This window comes from Atractosteus spatula, chromosome 4 (genome assembly GCF_055471065.1).
Source record: "Atractosteus spatula isolate fAtrSpa1 chromosome 4, fAtrSpa1.hap1, whole genome shotgun sequence".
Classification (NCBI taxonomy): Eukaryota; Metazoa; Chordata; class Actinopteri; order Semionotiformes; family Lepisosteidae; genus Atractosteus; species Atractosteus spatula.
In genome coordinates this window covers 59,968,317-59,985,814 of record NC_142709.1, presented here as the reverse complement: position 1 = coordinate 59,985,814, position 17,498 = coordinate 59,968,317, and the positions used below count along the sequence as shown (strand labels likewise).

Genomic DNA, 17,498 nt, shown 5'->3' with positions numbered 1-17,498 from the left:
GGGAATAAGGAGCTGATCTGCAGTAAGCTTATCTGTTTTCTCTAATCCATTCAGCTCATTATCCAATTACTTCCCATGCTTCATATCATTCATGCACAACCTGCCTTCATGTTTCGTCCTGCCAACATGCAGCCCCACTCACTCCTTCCTGTTCTCTATTGGGTAACTGCTGACAGGCAAAAATCCCAATAAAAGCGGTAGATATTCATAACAAAACAACAGTAAAGAAACGAAAATACGCTGCGATACATGACAAAGATTGACATTTTACTGCTTCGGCAATTAGATTGGCCACTACCAGTGAACATTTGGGAAGAATGAAGACTTAGGTAGAAGGCAAATTATGTAACACATTGACATTTTACAGTAAACATGGCATCAGATTTGTATCCAAGACTCATCTAAGCTGGCCACCAAATCTTTAGATTTTTCATTATATTCAAAATTTGATACTATATGTAAAGTAAAAACAAACGAGACAAGAGTGAAATATTTCTGGCGCATAATGGTATGAAATGACATCACAAAATGACATGCTATTATCTTTTATGGTATGGTATCTTTTTATGGTAGTACGATCTTAAAAATCTTATGGAACTATAGACCAGTTTTGACTTCATCTGTGCAGTGTGTCATGTAATACTGAGCTTTTATTATTGGGTCATTAAATTTAGATAGGACCATCAGGACATAGATATAAAAATATGTAAAATTTGGATAATTTAGTTGCAAACATACAGTACATATTTTCATACAAATTCATGCCACCACTCCAAAAAGTCTCTGTATCCAAAATAATAATATTCTTAAAACCTTGCCTTTTAAATAAAGAAAATCACACCAAGAATTAAGAGAGCCCATTTTTCCTCAAAATATACATGATTAGTGGAGCAAACAGCATGTACTGTACTGTGTGCAATAGACGCTGTACTGCATAAAAGAAGCAGAAGCAAGGAAACTCATCTGCTCCCCTTGAACACATCCCCAGTCCCAAATCTGAAAATGTTATTGAACCTTCAAATGAAAAGAGGGCTTGATGGAGAACAAGAAATAATGTCCTCTGCAGTCACAGTTAAAGCAAACTTTCAGTGCAAACAAAACCCTCTGTTTTGTTAACGGTCTCCTCAAGTGCACAGATTAACAGGATGACTTTGTGGGAAGGACAGATTGCTAGGACGAAGTTCAGCATTCAACATTACCTTTTTGAGCAGGATAAACCACTTTTTGTTCTGTCCCTGTCACTAGATAGAATTGTGAGGAAATGTTCTCAACTTAATGGAAAACCATGAAACAGATGGCATGAGAAGCAAATCAAATCTTCCATTTATATCCTTGTAATGGACCTCAGCATTTATTTCCATGCAAGAAAACCAAAATGCAGCATAGTGCAAGCTTACCAGATTTAACAGTGAAGGACATTCTAGCAAACATAAGGTGTTTGTTCAGTGAACAACATTCTATTAAGTGCGTAGTACTTCATTCAGCTTTAAGGCCATAGCTTTACCATGTCCTTATATTGTTTTTACATTTCATTCCCCCTTTTTACCACAGAAAACACAACAGCAGTTTTGATATTCATTTCAAAGGTGGCACTGAATTACAAAGAGAAAAACAAATAAAGGCGATTAAAAGCGACACAAGCCAAGAAGCTTGTGACTCATTCGGCAAAATTACATTTGAAAGAACAGCAGGGAACCTGACTGCTTGTCTCCTGTTCCGTCTCATAAGAAATCTCCAGCACAATAAACACAGGCCTATGGGGGCCTATGAACTGCAGATAACCAAGTAAAATCCAAGCAAGGCAGTAAAACCACCGTCTTTGTTTGAAAAATCAGGAAAAGGCACTGGATGTAACTGCTGACATTTCTTTCAAAAAACAGTTGCAGTCTCAAAACAATTCATAATTCTACTCCTAATCCATTATGAGCACTGCAAAGGAAAGACCTGAGACACAGATGAGACCCCTAAAGAGACAGGCCCTACAGCAGAACCAGTTGAGACACTCCTGCCCTTCTCTCACATCCCCAGCACAAGAGATACAGTAGATGCAGTACTGAGACACAGTACAATCCGTATGCTGAAAATCTTAAAGAAAAAGACCACTCTAGTCACGAACGAAAACCAAATGACAGCAGGTCTGAAAGATTTGTCGTATAGTAATAAATATTTTTCAGTTTAAACAAGAAAAGATGTGATAGAAGTTATCATTAATTTAACAGGTGATTCTCAAAGCTACCCTCACTCATGAGGGACCATGCACTATAGGATACAAAAAACAGACAATGCAAACTATAGTAGAAGGCTTTTTAGGGAGCAATGCAACCAGGCTGTGGTCTGTAAGCATCTGTGACAAGCAACATTTCAAACACTTCAAGCTTTTCTTTAAATCTTATCTACAGGATATGTAGAAGCATGTCACACTAGAACTCAAGTCAAAATTTGAAACATTCAGTATTTTCTGTATATCATATAATATGTTAATGTTGTACTGCATTTCCCCTGAATGAAAAAAAAACCCATTTAAAAAGAAAGTACCTCAAAAAAGTCAAGAACATAATCATCCAAAAAAACATCCATCACACACAAAATGGCTTGCTTCAGACACTAATGGCATTCCAAAACTATTTACAGAATGGTTTCACTGTTTCATACTACATTGATATTGCTTGCACAGAGGCCATTGTTTTGCACAAACACTATAAACAATCTAAAGTATTTGTTATATTGTAAATCTTGAGCAGCTAAGTAATTACAAAAATGTTGCACAGGTATAATTATCCTGCAGACTTTCTGGAATCTAGAAGTAGTGTTATCAGGGAAATAGAGAAAGTAACAACAGTGCAGAAAAAGGCATTTACTTTAAGCACTTTATTTAAAATGTTTTGCAATAATTATGCAATTGCATAACAATATAAGTACAGTATACTTTTGAATACCCATGCAAATACCATACAAATTTACTTTTTAAGACTTTTTATACTTTTTTCACATTTTCAATTTGTATTACAATGTTATAAACATACGGTACCACACAAAAGCCTGGATCCATTCTTCTTTGAAATCTGCATTGTTAGGAGTTTTCGGGCACCAGCCTTGTATTTTTTTAACAAAAAACATATTTAGAGTTATCAATTTTAATTATACCTGTGATGTCCAATATCTCTTAAATGGTTTATCATGCTGAAATTCTGAATTTAAACTTAAAGGCTTCAGAAGAATAAACAGATCAGTGCTTGTAACAATCCAAAATCTGTCAGGTTTTTTCTCAAGCATCTTTTGTCTAATACTTTCAGTCTATGATGTACATTGTTTCATGTTTTGTTTTCTCCAAGAACTGGTTTTTGCAATGGATTTAAACTGGATTAGTCACGTTAACAATTGCACTGTTTTGTGTTCAATGTTCATGAAAAAGTGACACTTCTTCCCAACAACACAAAGTTAGGATTTAACATTAGCATGATCTTACATGATTTGCATGTTTGAACTGGATTATAAGAATTCCTCAGATGTATTACTCACAGATGTAATTTCACAAGTTATAGTGTTAGTCATAGGTTTATATGAAACAACATTGAACAGAAACAAACTTATTTAAGGTTTTTTTGGAGACACAAATGGTCATTTTACACAGCAAAATGAAACCTAAAATAAGCTGCAATTACAGAAAAATTGTGAACTGTTAGTTAAAATGTATTTTCAGAATATATACCATCTGCTGCAGAAACTTTTTGGGGAGAAACAGAGGTTTGCAGATTTTTAATATTTAGGCAATATCTTACAAGGTGTTTTATGTACACTGAATTGACCATTTTTATATACTGAAATGTACAAAATACAAGGGAAGATAGAGTAAATGGGCCAGTAAACACATTTTCATTGCTTTAGTGGCAAAAGAGAGAAATCGTTTTATTTTGGCTTGTTTCCTTGTCACCATTCCTCACTCCTGGGTTCAGGCAATCTCTGAAAGACCACACAAAGTTCTCAGAAGAAAAAAAACATTTATTTAGCAGTGGCATTTTACCAAGCTCCATTGTCTCCAATGTTTTTAATATCTGCTGCTGGTGTTCACTGAGCCTTCAGGGTACCCACATGAAACAAGGGAACCTACTGTACATTGTTATTGTAATTATTCAGGAGATGTCTCTCTCTCTCGGTTTTCATTTGTAGTCAATCTGTCATTTGACTCCTATTAAACATGAAGTAACAACAGAACACACTGGAGCAAAAGAAATATGCACCAAGAAGAGCAGTTCGCAAGCTCACCCAAAACACACTAATTTTTCCTACTGGCATCTGGTGCCAGCTGGTGTGCTACCCAATAACACTTTACCATGCCTAACTAAAGGAAGTGGAGCAGGCAGGTCTTTCCATGCAGACACGGTAAACGGGAATGTTCAGATACAAGGCAACTGAAACCTGGCTAGAAACTAGACAATCTGGAAAAAAATAAGGCAAACGAAATATTCAATATTTAAGGAGGAAATGATTAAAAAATTGTGCAGTTATCTAGTAAAACCACACCTTAAAAAAGCCTTCTGTTCCTTTTGTTAATAGAAAAATTGATGTAAGGTACAGTACATGCCTACTAGGCTTTCTCACAGCATTCTGGAGGTGCAGGAGTTATGATGACAGGTTGAAACAGCTAAACCTTTGCAGTTCTGGTAAAATCTGGGTCCGGACAGGTTTGTTTGAATTAGACGTACAAATATGCAAATATGCATGGACACAAAACAGAAGAAGTCAAATACGGTTTATAAATCTCAAATAGCGCCCTTTTAAAGAAGAGACTAGGTCGTGTTGGAAATAATTTGCAACATCTACTGTACAGCATGTACCCTGGGAACATTTAAGAAGTGCTTAGGATGTGCATTGCTGTCATAAGACATTTGGCAATGAATTAACCCTCTGATTACTTGCTTTGAAACACCTTGATTAAAGATACTGTCCTAAATGATAGTACAAATCAATCGGACTCACAGGAAGCCAAGAATGCAGAAATGGCAAGATGATTCTTGAGAAATGAGACAACAAACTGAAGAAAGGCACCTCTTATGTAATGCTACAGTTTCTTCAGATACATGTTCTGTATCATAGCAGCTCACCCTTGATTGAACACTTTGACATCACTTGTCAACTGTCCTGGATCTACTGCTTTTAAGACAGCCCACCCTAGCTCTGTCTTGAAGCTTACAAAAGAGAGCTCCAACACAGAAACCTATCAAATATTCAGAGGGAGCGGTTTAAATTATTCATGTTATAACAGTATTTTCTATTTTAAGAGCTTGTATGAAACCTTAATAGTTTTTTAAAGGAATCCAAGCCCAGGATATTTGTTTTATTCAAGTGGACGCAACGAAACTCGGTGATGATAATGAGGGGAGCAGGACTTGGGCTCAGGTGGAAAAATAATTTCAGTAAACAAGCAAGGCAACACAGGAACAACTGAACCAGAGGCAGGACAGAACGAAATCATCTCACAAAACATGATGTGAGAGGAACTGAAATTGAGCATTTACAGTAGCACACAACATAAGGCATTACAACAGGATACTCCAATCTAAATGGACAGTCTCTTTAAAAACTCCACTTCTCACAAAAAGACTTGGCTTATACAGGAATTTAGGATTTTAATAAGGAAAGGCAGAAGACCAAAGAGGACTTGGAGAAAATCTGACTTATTTGATATAAAGAAGTTTGGAAAGATTTACTGCATAATAACAACTGAAAACTAAGCGGAACTATTTTTATTCAAAACTAATTAACAATGGCGACGTTTCAAAAGTCTTTTTTTAATCCATTTCAGATTTTACAATTTAAACCTGATATATCTGGAGAGGCCATAGTTGGATTCTTCCTAAATAAAATTTGCTCAATTCAGAAGTTAATATTTTAGTGTGAGGAACCCAGCACACAAACCTTAATTTTTATAAAGTCCTTACAAAGTGACTATAACATCCCCCTGAAGTGGTTCGCCTGGATTTGTAATCTATAAATAGCAGTTCATAATTCTGCGGTTTTATTGCCTGCATAAAGGAAGACAAGAAAACACTGCTTTTCGTATTGATTCTAAAATATTTTGTAGATTTATGGAGTGCAAAATAACTGTGTAAAATGACTCGGCTCCTCTTTCGCAAGTATCCAAGAATCTGAACCTATTTTAATGCTCTTAAAGTTCTTGCTCAGCACTTATTTGCTTGAGGATGCAATGTGACTCATATTATAAAGAACACAAGCTCACATCTGACTAAAGTCACAATTTGTTTTGCATTATAAAGTTCAAATAATCTTCATTGTTTAAAAGGCAGATTTGAGCAAAATGAAAACATTTCAAATTCTGGATTAAATGACACTGAAAAAATGAGGAATTTCATTCTGTTGACATATCTAAATTAGGTTGATTTTCCTTGATAGTAAACAGGTACGACAGGTAGAAGTGGCTTGAAGACAATTCAAAACAATAAAAAAAGCAACAAAGCAGCCAGTTAAATGCAGTTGCTTAGTTTTCCTCCCTTCTTGTTAATACCATCTGCTATTACTGCGAAGTGAGCTGTACATGTATGGGCTTGAATATCTTTAAACTGCCAGGAGGAAAAACAGCCACGTATTGATTTTTATCTCCCTGCTGGAATCTCAGAAATTCAGAAAAGAGTCCCAAGAAGAACAGAGGTAGATGTAATGATAATACCAGCAGAGTAAGAGGTTTTAATTGAGAATTTCACTTGTCTGCCTTCTTTGTAAAGTAGCTCCAATGGGACACTGTTCTTCTATTCAGTACAAAAATCATCAGCCATACCCCTGAATTGTTGATACTAACATTTTGCAGCATTAGTATTTAAGATCCTATTGGTTCCATTGCATATTTGTTTCCAGAAATTCTGAAGGTATTTTTCCCCACCAATAATGGCTAACATGAAGGTATCTAACATTCTGATAATATTTCTATCAGCTGCCAACACTGCTTAAAAATCAACAGGCAACACTTCGACCTACATATACTGTAAAATAAATCATATAAATGTATCTCCAGTGCACACGACAATGGCCAAACGCTGCTCTAATGCTTCAGTTAATCTTTAACCTTTGTAGTTTAAAGGGGATCTGCAGTCCCAATTTCTCAGACCGGTTATTAAATCACGGTAACAAAATAAATTCACTGACATTATAGAAATTATACAAAAATGTTAAAAATTCTGAATTAAGCACAAAATCATGAACTTTGTAAAAAGAACTGTAAGTTGGCATGTTGTCGCAAACCCCTGGTCTCACCATGGACGAGAGCAAGCATTTGAGCAAACTGCAACGTGATGGGGCCCTTCCTGCTCACTATTCACTGTAATGACTAAAGTAATGTGATCTACGAGTGAGTAAGTACAGGCTGTGCAGCAGACATTTCACCACAGAAATGTTCCAACGTGATCTGTATGCAAAGTTAACAGGTAATTTGTATGTGTTGGAAGACCCTCATCGAGAGCAATATTTCTATGGTATTAAAAGAGATGTATTCACAAGCCTGCTTCTTTACAATGTCATTGGACCACAACACGTCAGTGGAAATTTTGTTGCCTTGCTCTGAATCGCAAACTTGGAAATTTAGTCTATTTTGTGATGTTAATCATCAATGCTGATTCTTTTATAACCGTGAATTATAAGAATAGCATTGCAGGTCCCCTTTAACAGTATTGGATTCTAATGGAGCAAATTAACTTCAAAACACAACTGGGCAAATGTGGTAAGACCTCCAGGCTATTAATTGAATACAAAAATCAAATGTAGTCAAGGTATGAAAATGTTTCATTCTATCTGGAATAAAAGAATATTTAAGGTGCAATTAATCTCAAACTACTTTTGCATGTCTTCCTAGAAATGTCCTTGACTTTATCAAAGTAAAATTTTTCAATGTGCAATATTTTTTACTGCATTCTTAAGTGTTGCTGCTTTCTGTCCAGAAAGACTGTACAATTCTAAGCCTAGAAAGAATGATACTCCAAAACCCCAAAAGTATTCTCAGTGTGTAACAGAAAATGAAATGCTTCTTCGCTCATGTGTTGCAGATATGATGAAAATGAAAAGTTGAAAAATGCATTTGCATAAATTACATATTACAGAATATATTGGACTTTGCATACATTGTAATTATTTTCTTCATCAGACTCTTATGAATAGGTAATTAAGGGTATGAAATAAATGTTTTTTCTCAGACAATTAGTTTTGAAACAAGAAAATAAAAACTGTACAGAAACCTCATTACTCCAAAGTGCTTTTAGTGTACATGGGGTAATTGTTTTCAAATACCCAGAAAACAAATTAAGACATTATTTTAAGTTCATGTACATCCTGGAATCATCAAGTGTAAAACATTTCCTCCTTTGCATGCAAAACTAGTTCTTCACGTACCAAACACCCAGAAGGAGAACATACATAATTTAACATAGTCCCTCCCAATGTTTTCAACAGTGGTGATATACGGAGCTTTTTAAACCCATAGAACAGATTCATGAGGCAAAATGACAAATGTGACTGTGGAATATTAGGTTCAGAGCTCTGCGGTTAGATTATAATCAGACTGGAAAAGTTACAGTCTGCAGTATCTGAAGAGAACAAAATGGAGAAATAAATCTGCAGACGCCATATTCTCCAGGGACAAGTAATCACACAAACACACCTACTCTTATCAGTTTTTATAGCCTTTCAACTTCATATTTCATACAACCTCAGCCTGCACCCACCACCCCTTAAAGATGAGTGGACTTTACATAGATTGGTATGACACTACAAGAAATCAGCCAGAACACAAGAATACTGCTTGAAATGTGTTACTTGCCTATTCTTTAGATTTCAGATGACAAAACCTGACACGTACCGTACTATCACATACACATCACTGTGTTCCAGTGTGGGAAAACCAATTTGCAATCCTGGAAAGAGCAGTCACTGCACCAATGTGCTTCCATAGGTTGACCTTGTGTAGTTTCTCCTCTGTTAATGCAATCAAAAATTGCCTGCAGTTCTGGTCAGTCATGGTTCATCTCCTGCACATGTTATTGTGTGAAGGTATGGGCAAGTTTGACAAAACCTAGGAGTCAAGTGTGATATGGTTTCCAATTCAAAGTTCAGCAGGGATAATAAAAATTTCCAGTTCAGCAGGGATAATAAAAGGAGGTCTTTCCAATTCCATCCACATGCAGGTGGTTGTTAGCATTAGGTTTTAGATTATTAGCTCGTCATCTACTAAACAATAAAGAAGTAAAGAGAATTCAACTACTTTAGCCACAATTACACTGAGCTTGTCTGAAGCTAGACATCCAGCCCATTTCAAGTGATGGAAAGACCTTTTTACTAAAATTGTGTTTACTTCATTTCATTTTTAATAACTGATAAATATTGATAATAATCATTATTATGCCTTCACTGTGGTGAAAATATCAGCATACAGCTTGGGTATCTGTAAGCAACGTACGGTATCAGGCCTGAGATACGTACATGAATTGCGTTTTCAAGAGTTTCCAAAAGTAATCCAGAGGAAATCCTAATCAAACCAAGTAATCTGGTTTCCAAAACCAGGATCTCTGGGACTAATTTTCAACTACACCTGTTTTATTATTGCTTATATACTGATTTTACAAGGCTTTTGTAAAAGTATAATACAAAGTAAACACTTTTAAAACTTGTCAGTATTACGTATTTTATTATACTGAAGAGTGAAGTTTAACTCCAGAGAATAGGTTTTGAACAAGTCAGGTTTATTTGCTTATATGGGCCCTACAACATTCTCGTTTTTTTTTTTACCACTGGTTTAATTTCTTGCACTATGCATGTATCTCACACTCCCTTTTATCCGCTCCCTTGCCAAACAATACAGGTCCTTGCACGAGGAGAATTATTATGAATTTGTCAAGATGAAAAAATATCCCTCACATACCTTGTTCCATACAGTACATCATCTTATCTCCAATGTGCTTCAGATCTCAGCTTTTATGGATCTTGTGTTTCTTGCAGAATTACTTATCATATCAAGCAAACTTCGTGGGATTCCACGGGTGTTCCTTTTAACTAGCACAATACCAGATTCACAAAGTCAAATTCCCAGAGAACAACACCCATCTCGACCAGCACAATCTCTTACCTAACTGACAAGCAGCTCAAGACCATTTACCCTGTTCTGCATTTTAAACTGTTTTCAGCACATTTAATTAATAAGGCCCAAATGAAGTTTACAAACAACAAAACAAAGAATCAAATATTAGTCACATTTTCAACATGTAGTATGTATTGAAAACATGCAGAGCAATCGATTTACAATGGATAGTTATAAGGTGAAAGATCTTCTAAAAGATTAACCAATATTAAAAACTGTTTTTTCCACAACTGATTGTGAACCCCATGTTCGTTGTTAAAATGTTTACTGGACTGTACAATTTAGACCTATCCTTGTACAAAACTAATACCAAATTCAAAAGATATATTTCAATTTAATATTTCATGAATACTAATCTAAAAATAACTAAAAACCTTGTGTAGGCTGATGTTTGCCTTCACAAACCAAGAAAATTGTCTGTATAAAAGATTAATTTCTTAATAGCCCTACAAGGCCTATTTTTTTAAAACATTACAAATGGAAAAAAGAGGTTCAATATTATTTAAGTTTAAAACATCTGCATCTCATCCACACGTACATGGTGAAAGGCACGTGATTTTAAAAAATAGCACAACAAAAAATAGGTCAGTGTGTTCTAATACAGCTTCAAAAATCACACTTATTTTACTGGTTAACTGAAAACAGAATTGGAACGAAACACACAGTTTTGGGTTTCTACACAAACGACATCCAAACGTGTATTTTTTATATACAAGTGCAGAAAATGTTCTCAGGAGGCATGATAGAAATTGTATGTTTTACATGGTAAAGTGTGGGAAGAGAATGATTACAGATACAGGAGACTGAAAAGCATCTTTTGATTTTAGGCGCACAATGTTGTTGTGTAAGGTTTTGTTATGAGGCTGAGATTCTGAGAAAAATGTTTTGACAAAATTCACCATTTCTGTGTTGCCACACGCTGCCCTGATAGGAGAACTTGGCCACTCTTCCCTAGAAAGAAAGTTTCTAGTGCCCGTCACATCCTGCCACCTGCGTGTCCTGTACAGTACAGCCTTACCCCGTTTCACCACTTTGAGCAAACACACTAGAGGGCTCACAGAAAAATGACTGAGCCGCTGAGCTAACCCAGCCTACAATCATACAGGCTTCCTCTCATCCATCTATATACTGTATTGTGTGACTGGCAAAGTTGTCTTCAATTATCTTAAAGCTCTAATAATCTATGGACACACAATAGCTTCTCTGTTTTGACAAACGGCGAGAATTCTACTACGATCAAGACAAGTTCACGTTCAATCTCTTGAAAGTGTGTGGCAAAACATTTCTCCTGAAGTAGGCAAGCGCATATCTTATGATAAAGGCCTCTGAACAGAAATGAACAAGAGCAAGAACAATTAACTTAAACTTAATTACACAAACACATTTCCATTAATCTGCCTTCTTTTGTGTAATTCATGCAATAGCACAGAACTAGACATTTCTTTTCATGCAGAAACAGGTTCAAAACTTTCCTTGTTCTTTGTGTACGTCACTTTGTAAGATACCAAAGATCGTCACAAATCAAATCCTGTCTTGGCAAAGTAACTTGCCTTCCTGATTATCGAAGTCAAAAGCCAATATACTCAAAGACTGAAAGAGCTTGCCCTCCTGGGTTTTTGATTTAACTCAGGGGTTAACTAGCTAATTGTCTGATATAATTATGCGCCTCAGTTCTCATTTCTGTGCTGAAGACAAGTGATAAAAGACCAAATTATTTCTGCCAGGTCACACCGCGGGAATACTGCTCCCCTCCCCCTGAGGCTGACGACTCCAACATCCCAGGTTGTGCGATTTCCAGTGACACTTGACTGTGGGCAACACATCGGCCCTCGTCTTCACAAGACGGTGTGAGGTCACCCTGCTCTCTTTGACCATTTTAAAAGCACATCTTGTTAAAAATCCATGGAATTACTCTGTTTGCAGGCCTGGCAAATTTAAAACGGTGAATGGAAAGCACGCTACTGTTGCAGATTATTTACTCTGCGTTATCCTGAGTGAGCTTGACAGAGGCTCCAAAGCATTTTATTTTTTTTACTAGGAGGATCTTCTTCTTTCAACTCTGCACCCTAAAATAAATGAGGGGGACAGGGATGGAGTGGACAGAGAAATCTGAAGGTTCACAACATAGTTTGATAAATTCTGGATAAATGTATAAATTAATAATAATATTTGAGTGAAAAGTAACAGTTACAGTATGTACAGTAGTTACTCCCTGTGTTAAAAAAACAGTTTATCTGTTCACACCTAGACATTATTTGCTACATTTAAGTAGTTATTACAAATATTTTATTTACACGGAGCTCCTGATTTTAATGTTTTATATGGGGGTAAATTTACAGGTGTGAATTCTCAGAAAAAAAAATCAATATCAAGCAAATGAAGTTTTCCGTTTTGTGTGCACAACCTCTAACATCGTTACAGCACAGGAAATTGAGTCAAATCCTAAATGCAGAGAGCAGCAACTACTAAGACGTGCATAATGTTGGGATATGCGTGGGCACTGATGGGACACGTTCCAGCTATAATGCCAAATGGGAGTGAAGAAATTGACATTATTTGTTCCAGTGACCCAATTATACTTTTACCTGTCAGAGAAGCTGGCCTGTTTTCTCTTCGTGGAAAAACGGTCTGCAGGATAAGCCGAGTGCGGCTTTTACACACACTCTTGAAGAGGTAAATGGATTTAAACAACATTACCACTAATGTAAAGCATTTGGTCTCACAGCCCGTCCCCATGCTGGTCCTCTTTTCCAGTTTTTTTTGCTCTCCACATAAAAGGAGAGAGCTCTAGCACTGCTAGCTAAGACTGAAAAGAATGAATTAAAAAAAAAACACTGGAGGTTGGGAAGAGTTATTTCAAGGAGTGAATTAGTTGGATTCCCATAACAAATTGCTCTGAAATCGAATGTGCTCCCTATGCAAATCATTCATTGAGACGCTGCCGTTGCAAGTGACAGAGAAGCTGCTTTTTTGTTCCAGACACCTGCAGCACTACTGACTTGCAAATGAAATCGAATAAGATACTGTCATCTTTGAGACACAGAGTTTGCTGTCCTGTTAATGTACCTAAAAGAATAGCATGCTTCTCATGCCTACTGTTTTTACAAAAAAAAAGTACAGGGTGGTTTTCAGTAACAAAACTGTCAAGAACGAGATGAATTTTGGCTTCCATTTGTAGAGAGCACTAATGCCCTTCTTCCCGACTACATTTCCCGATTTATAATAACGGATGTCAAATTGTCACTATGTGTGTGAATTTTAATTATTCCAGGAACTGCAAACAATCAGTATATAATATCTCAATATCAGTTTGTAAAATCCTTTAGTTCACTCCCTCAAACACTAGAAATGCATTAAAATTGATCATGGATAATGTACTAACCCAAGCTGTAAATGTACTTAATTAAAGTGGGAGGAATAACAACTCGGAATTTCTGCATTCATAAAAAGAAACATCCTAATCTGTTATATCCTGTACAGTAGAAGTACATCCTAAGCCACTGAGACTGCAAACATTTATAACCCTTAATAATTGGACGGCATCTGGCACAGTAGGAATTTAGGGACCTGGACAGCCAGATTCTTTCTGCTTTCCTATTCCAAAGTTTATCCCTTTATGTTGATATGTGCAACATCTATAATCTTTCAAAATCTGTCAAATTGTTACTAAAAAGTACTAAAAAAACATGACTGTCTTTCAGTCTAGTTGCACTGTGTAGCTTGTTAAATTAATAATTATTATTAGGAATTGCATGCATTTGTGCAGTGATTCTCAAGCCAAAGTACTTTACACACAGAGAGGGAATGCAAGTCATCCCCCACTGAAATGAAGCCATTAAGTGCCAAGAGCCCCACCACCCTACACCAGGTAGAGAAGAGAGAAATTGCTTCTCCAATTGAATTAATGAAGAATTTAAGGAAAGCCAGACTGTTCAAGCTCAAAAGTGGATTTGAATCAGGACACTGGGGTTAACACCATTTTCTTTTGAAAAGTTCCACATGATCTCCCATAACCAAGTTAAGTCAGGGCCTTGCCTCACCTCCAACAGGACAGTGTCCCGGGTCACATTACTAAGACACTTACTTGAAAACTCTGGTCCAGGGGGCAGAGTGTATGTTTCTCTTTTGACATGCACTTGGACTGAGCAAAAAAGAGAAAGCAGCCAATTTCATTAAAGTTTGCCAATATATTTGATTTGAAGGAACACGCGCACACAGGAGAAAAGCAGGTTTCAAGTAATATGCACAAAAAGACCGATCTTTTGGACTTAGCTATGGCAAGTGTCGGTTGCTCATTTCTTCCACCCTCAGTCTCCATTCAAATACAAGATTGAAAGCCATGGATTTCCATTCCAGTGGACAATTCCCACAGGGTTGTAAAGCTTATGCTTTCAAAGTGTCAGCTCCCTAAAAGATAGTGTTAAAACCCATCTTCTCAGCTGAATGCTTCTGTAAATTTGTGAAACTAAATTATTAATACACCAAGAAAGCAGGAAGAGTAATGTTTAATGCCACATCTGTTTCTTGCCTTTTACATACTCTGGTAAGATCATGCGTTATGACTGTGCGTTTTGTTTTCAGATAATGGGATGGATTTTAAATCAATAAGGTCTAGTTTATAAACACAAAAGGATTCCAATTTTCCAAGAAGAGACACTGAAATCGAATACTCTTAAAATCTATCAAATTAAAAGAATATGTAAAAGAATTTAAGAAAACAGTCTATATTGAGATACAACACATTCACAAAGCAACTGCAACAAACTGTGAAGTATTCAAGGAACATAAGCACACAAAAACTGTTTTTCCCCAAAAGAGACAACCATCTAAACCCTGGAGGCTCAAAGGAAGCAGTTATTCTACATTTCTTATATGGCTCCAAGTCTGTAAAAGTTATTAAAACTAAAATGGTGTGATGAATGAAATGTAAACCATTCAAACAGTGATCTCGGTTTCCTACAGCTAAAGCACAGGCAGTCTAACAGTGGCTATTCATTTCCAGAAATGACAAACACCAACCTTTTCACTTTGAATCTATTCTTCACAGCTCAGCACCTTCAGCACGAGTGGTAAATGTTTAAGATGACCCATATGGGATGGGAACTCTTTGAAGAACTCAGCAGCACTCAGGAGAAAAGTTTCCTTTTGAAATACAAAATTGTCTGTCTGGCTGTTGTTCCCTATTGAAATCTGGACGTTCTGGCCCCGGATAGATCCAGGAAAGGTAAGATCAGAAGTGAACATTTGTTCACACTACATTACATTTTCATGACGGCATTCCAAAGCTAAAAAGAGCAAAGATCAGAAGCTTTACCTTGTACACCTGCCCATATGTGCCATTTCCAACGAGTTCAACCAGTTCAAAAATTCCTGCAGGGTCCTGTAAAAAAACAATGAAAAATTAGTATAAGAAGGAAAGCATTGAATTATATAAGTGAAATAGTGTAGAATGTTCTAGCTAATTTTTTCATCATTGAGAAGAAATATTATAAATATCTTTTCAAAATAACCAGCAGATCTTTGATTTATAATTGTCTTAAGAAAGTCTGTAATAAGTCTACAGTAGTATAGTATTACAGCAATGAAACAGAAATTTTAGAAATCGGATTCTGTTTTTATTGGCATCTATGTGCATCTCTACGTGAGTGTTTCTTTCTTTCTTTTTTTTTTACCGTAAACTTTATATGGCAATTTGCTTCTTTACATAAATTTGAAAGAGAACATTTATCTTAGACATCACTTACAGCACTTGCAGCATTACGTTAGAGGAAGTGAATTACAAAATGCAGACCATGCAGACAGTAACGTCCTGTGGCTTGAGCAAAGTTTACCTCATTTGTCATGTTACTCAAAAATAGAACATGAAAACTAACAACTGCTCTATAGGTATATCGGAGAGCCACAAACAGGTAAAACCAGGTTACATATCACACTTCATACAAGCACAGTCTTGTCCATGTTCCACAGGAAAGAATCCTCCAGGAATCCTACTTAATTTTCCATTTGCACACCACCGACCGGGGTTGTTGTTAGCAGATAAGATAGGTTGTAAACAAAACGACCATTCAGATCATCTAGCTTCTTTGGCTGGTAGAAGCAAACAGTGACACAAGAATCTCAGCTTTTGATTCTGAAGAAACTTTAATCAGATCCTATCCATAATCCTCTCTGTTCATAACCCAAAAAGATTCAGTTCTGTTAGTCTGTCAGTGTAGGACACTGCTTAAAGTTGTTTTAAGCATGGGTATATACAGTATCTGGTTCAAACTCCAGAGAAACAATTTAATTTTTCTTAACTTTAAGATCAAAACTACACTCAATATTATTTCAATTATGTCTCATGTACAATTACTAGGGTATTTGTACTAGGTTTAATATAACTTCCTTTTGTTAATTCTATTTTTTTAATTAAATGCACTAACATCGTTTGACTCTTTTGGTGAGTCCGAAACAGAAGACAAGGTTTTGCGAGTGCATGTATTCAAGTTCTGCTATACAGTTTATTTCAAAAGACCACTAGAAAGGCACACTTCTATAGAGCAAGCTGGAGTATTTCCACAATGCATCACAAAACAGAACACAATGAAAAAAAGAGAAAATGAAAGGTAACTAAGGCTTTCATTTAAACTTGTTAAACTACATATTCATTACAGAGCTTACACTTTTTTTTTGGGGGGGGGGGGTTGTGCATTATATTTAAATGTACAGAAGTGCTGTGTGTCCACAAAAAAAAATTCTCAGGGGACAATAAATCTGATCTTACTTAATGTATCTGTGTAAAGTTATTTTGTAGAGTAAATGGAAATAAACAACTTTCAAAAAGCATGAAAACTTGTGTTCAGGTAGCTATATTTAAAAATGCACAAACTAGGAATGCTAAGCCCCAATGTCATATCAAACATGAAAGCACCATGCCATCTTAAATTAAAGCATAAGAAAAACACTTGACATTTCAGGTAGAACTGAAAATGCAATGTCCTCATTGGCCTTTAGAAGTATAATATACTAGCAGTATATTATAGTAGCATATAAGAAGGATTTAATACATTATTTTATTGAAAACTGCTCTTGCACCATGTGATCTTCTGGAGGCTGTGGCAGTAACATCCATGACAAACCACCCCCATATCAGCATGTGAGGATGTGCAATATCAGCAAGCATCTTCTGAGCACCGCTGATTGGCTGTGAGAACACTTCTCAGGGAGTGCGAGAAGCCGGGAGTTGAACAATGATGTACAGAAATCACAGCAACAGCGAGGGGGTTTGTGGTCAATTAATGCCCAGCCAGCCAGCTTCCACCACTCAGAAGGACGCCGTACCCCCGCCGTGCTCTACTGCACACAGAGTAATCCAACATCCACA

General features: G+C 36.3%; 1 protein-coding gene across 5 annotated transcripts in view; it reads right to left on the bottom strand.

Annotated features, from left to right (window-relative positions):
* The window catches only part of LOC148836717 (traf2 and NCK-interacting protein kinase-like), a 119,296-nt gene that overhangs the window by 88,474 nt on the left and 13,324 nt on the right, over window positions 1-17,498 (bottom strand). For all 5 annotated transcript variants that reach the window (XM_088912972.1, XM_088912973.1, XM_088912975.1 and 2 more), the window contains exon 2: window positions 15,450-15,515. In XM_088912972.1, the coding sequence (XP_088769098.1) occupies window positions 15,450-15,515 (66 nt within the window). The remainder of the gene's footprint in view (window positions 1-15,449; window positions 15,516-17,498) is intronic.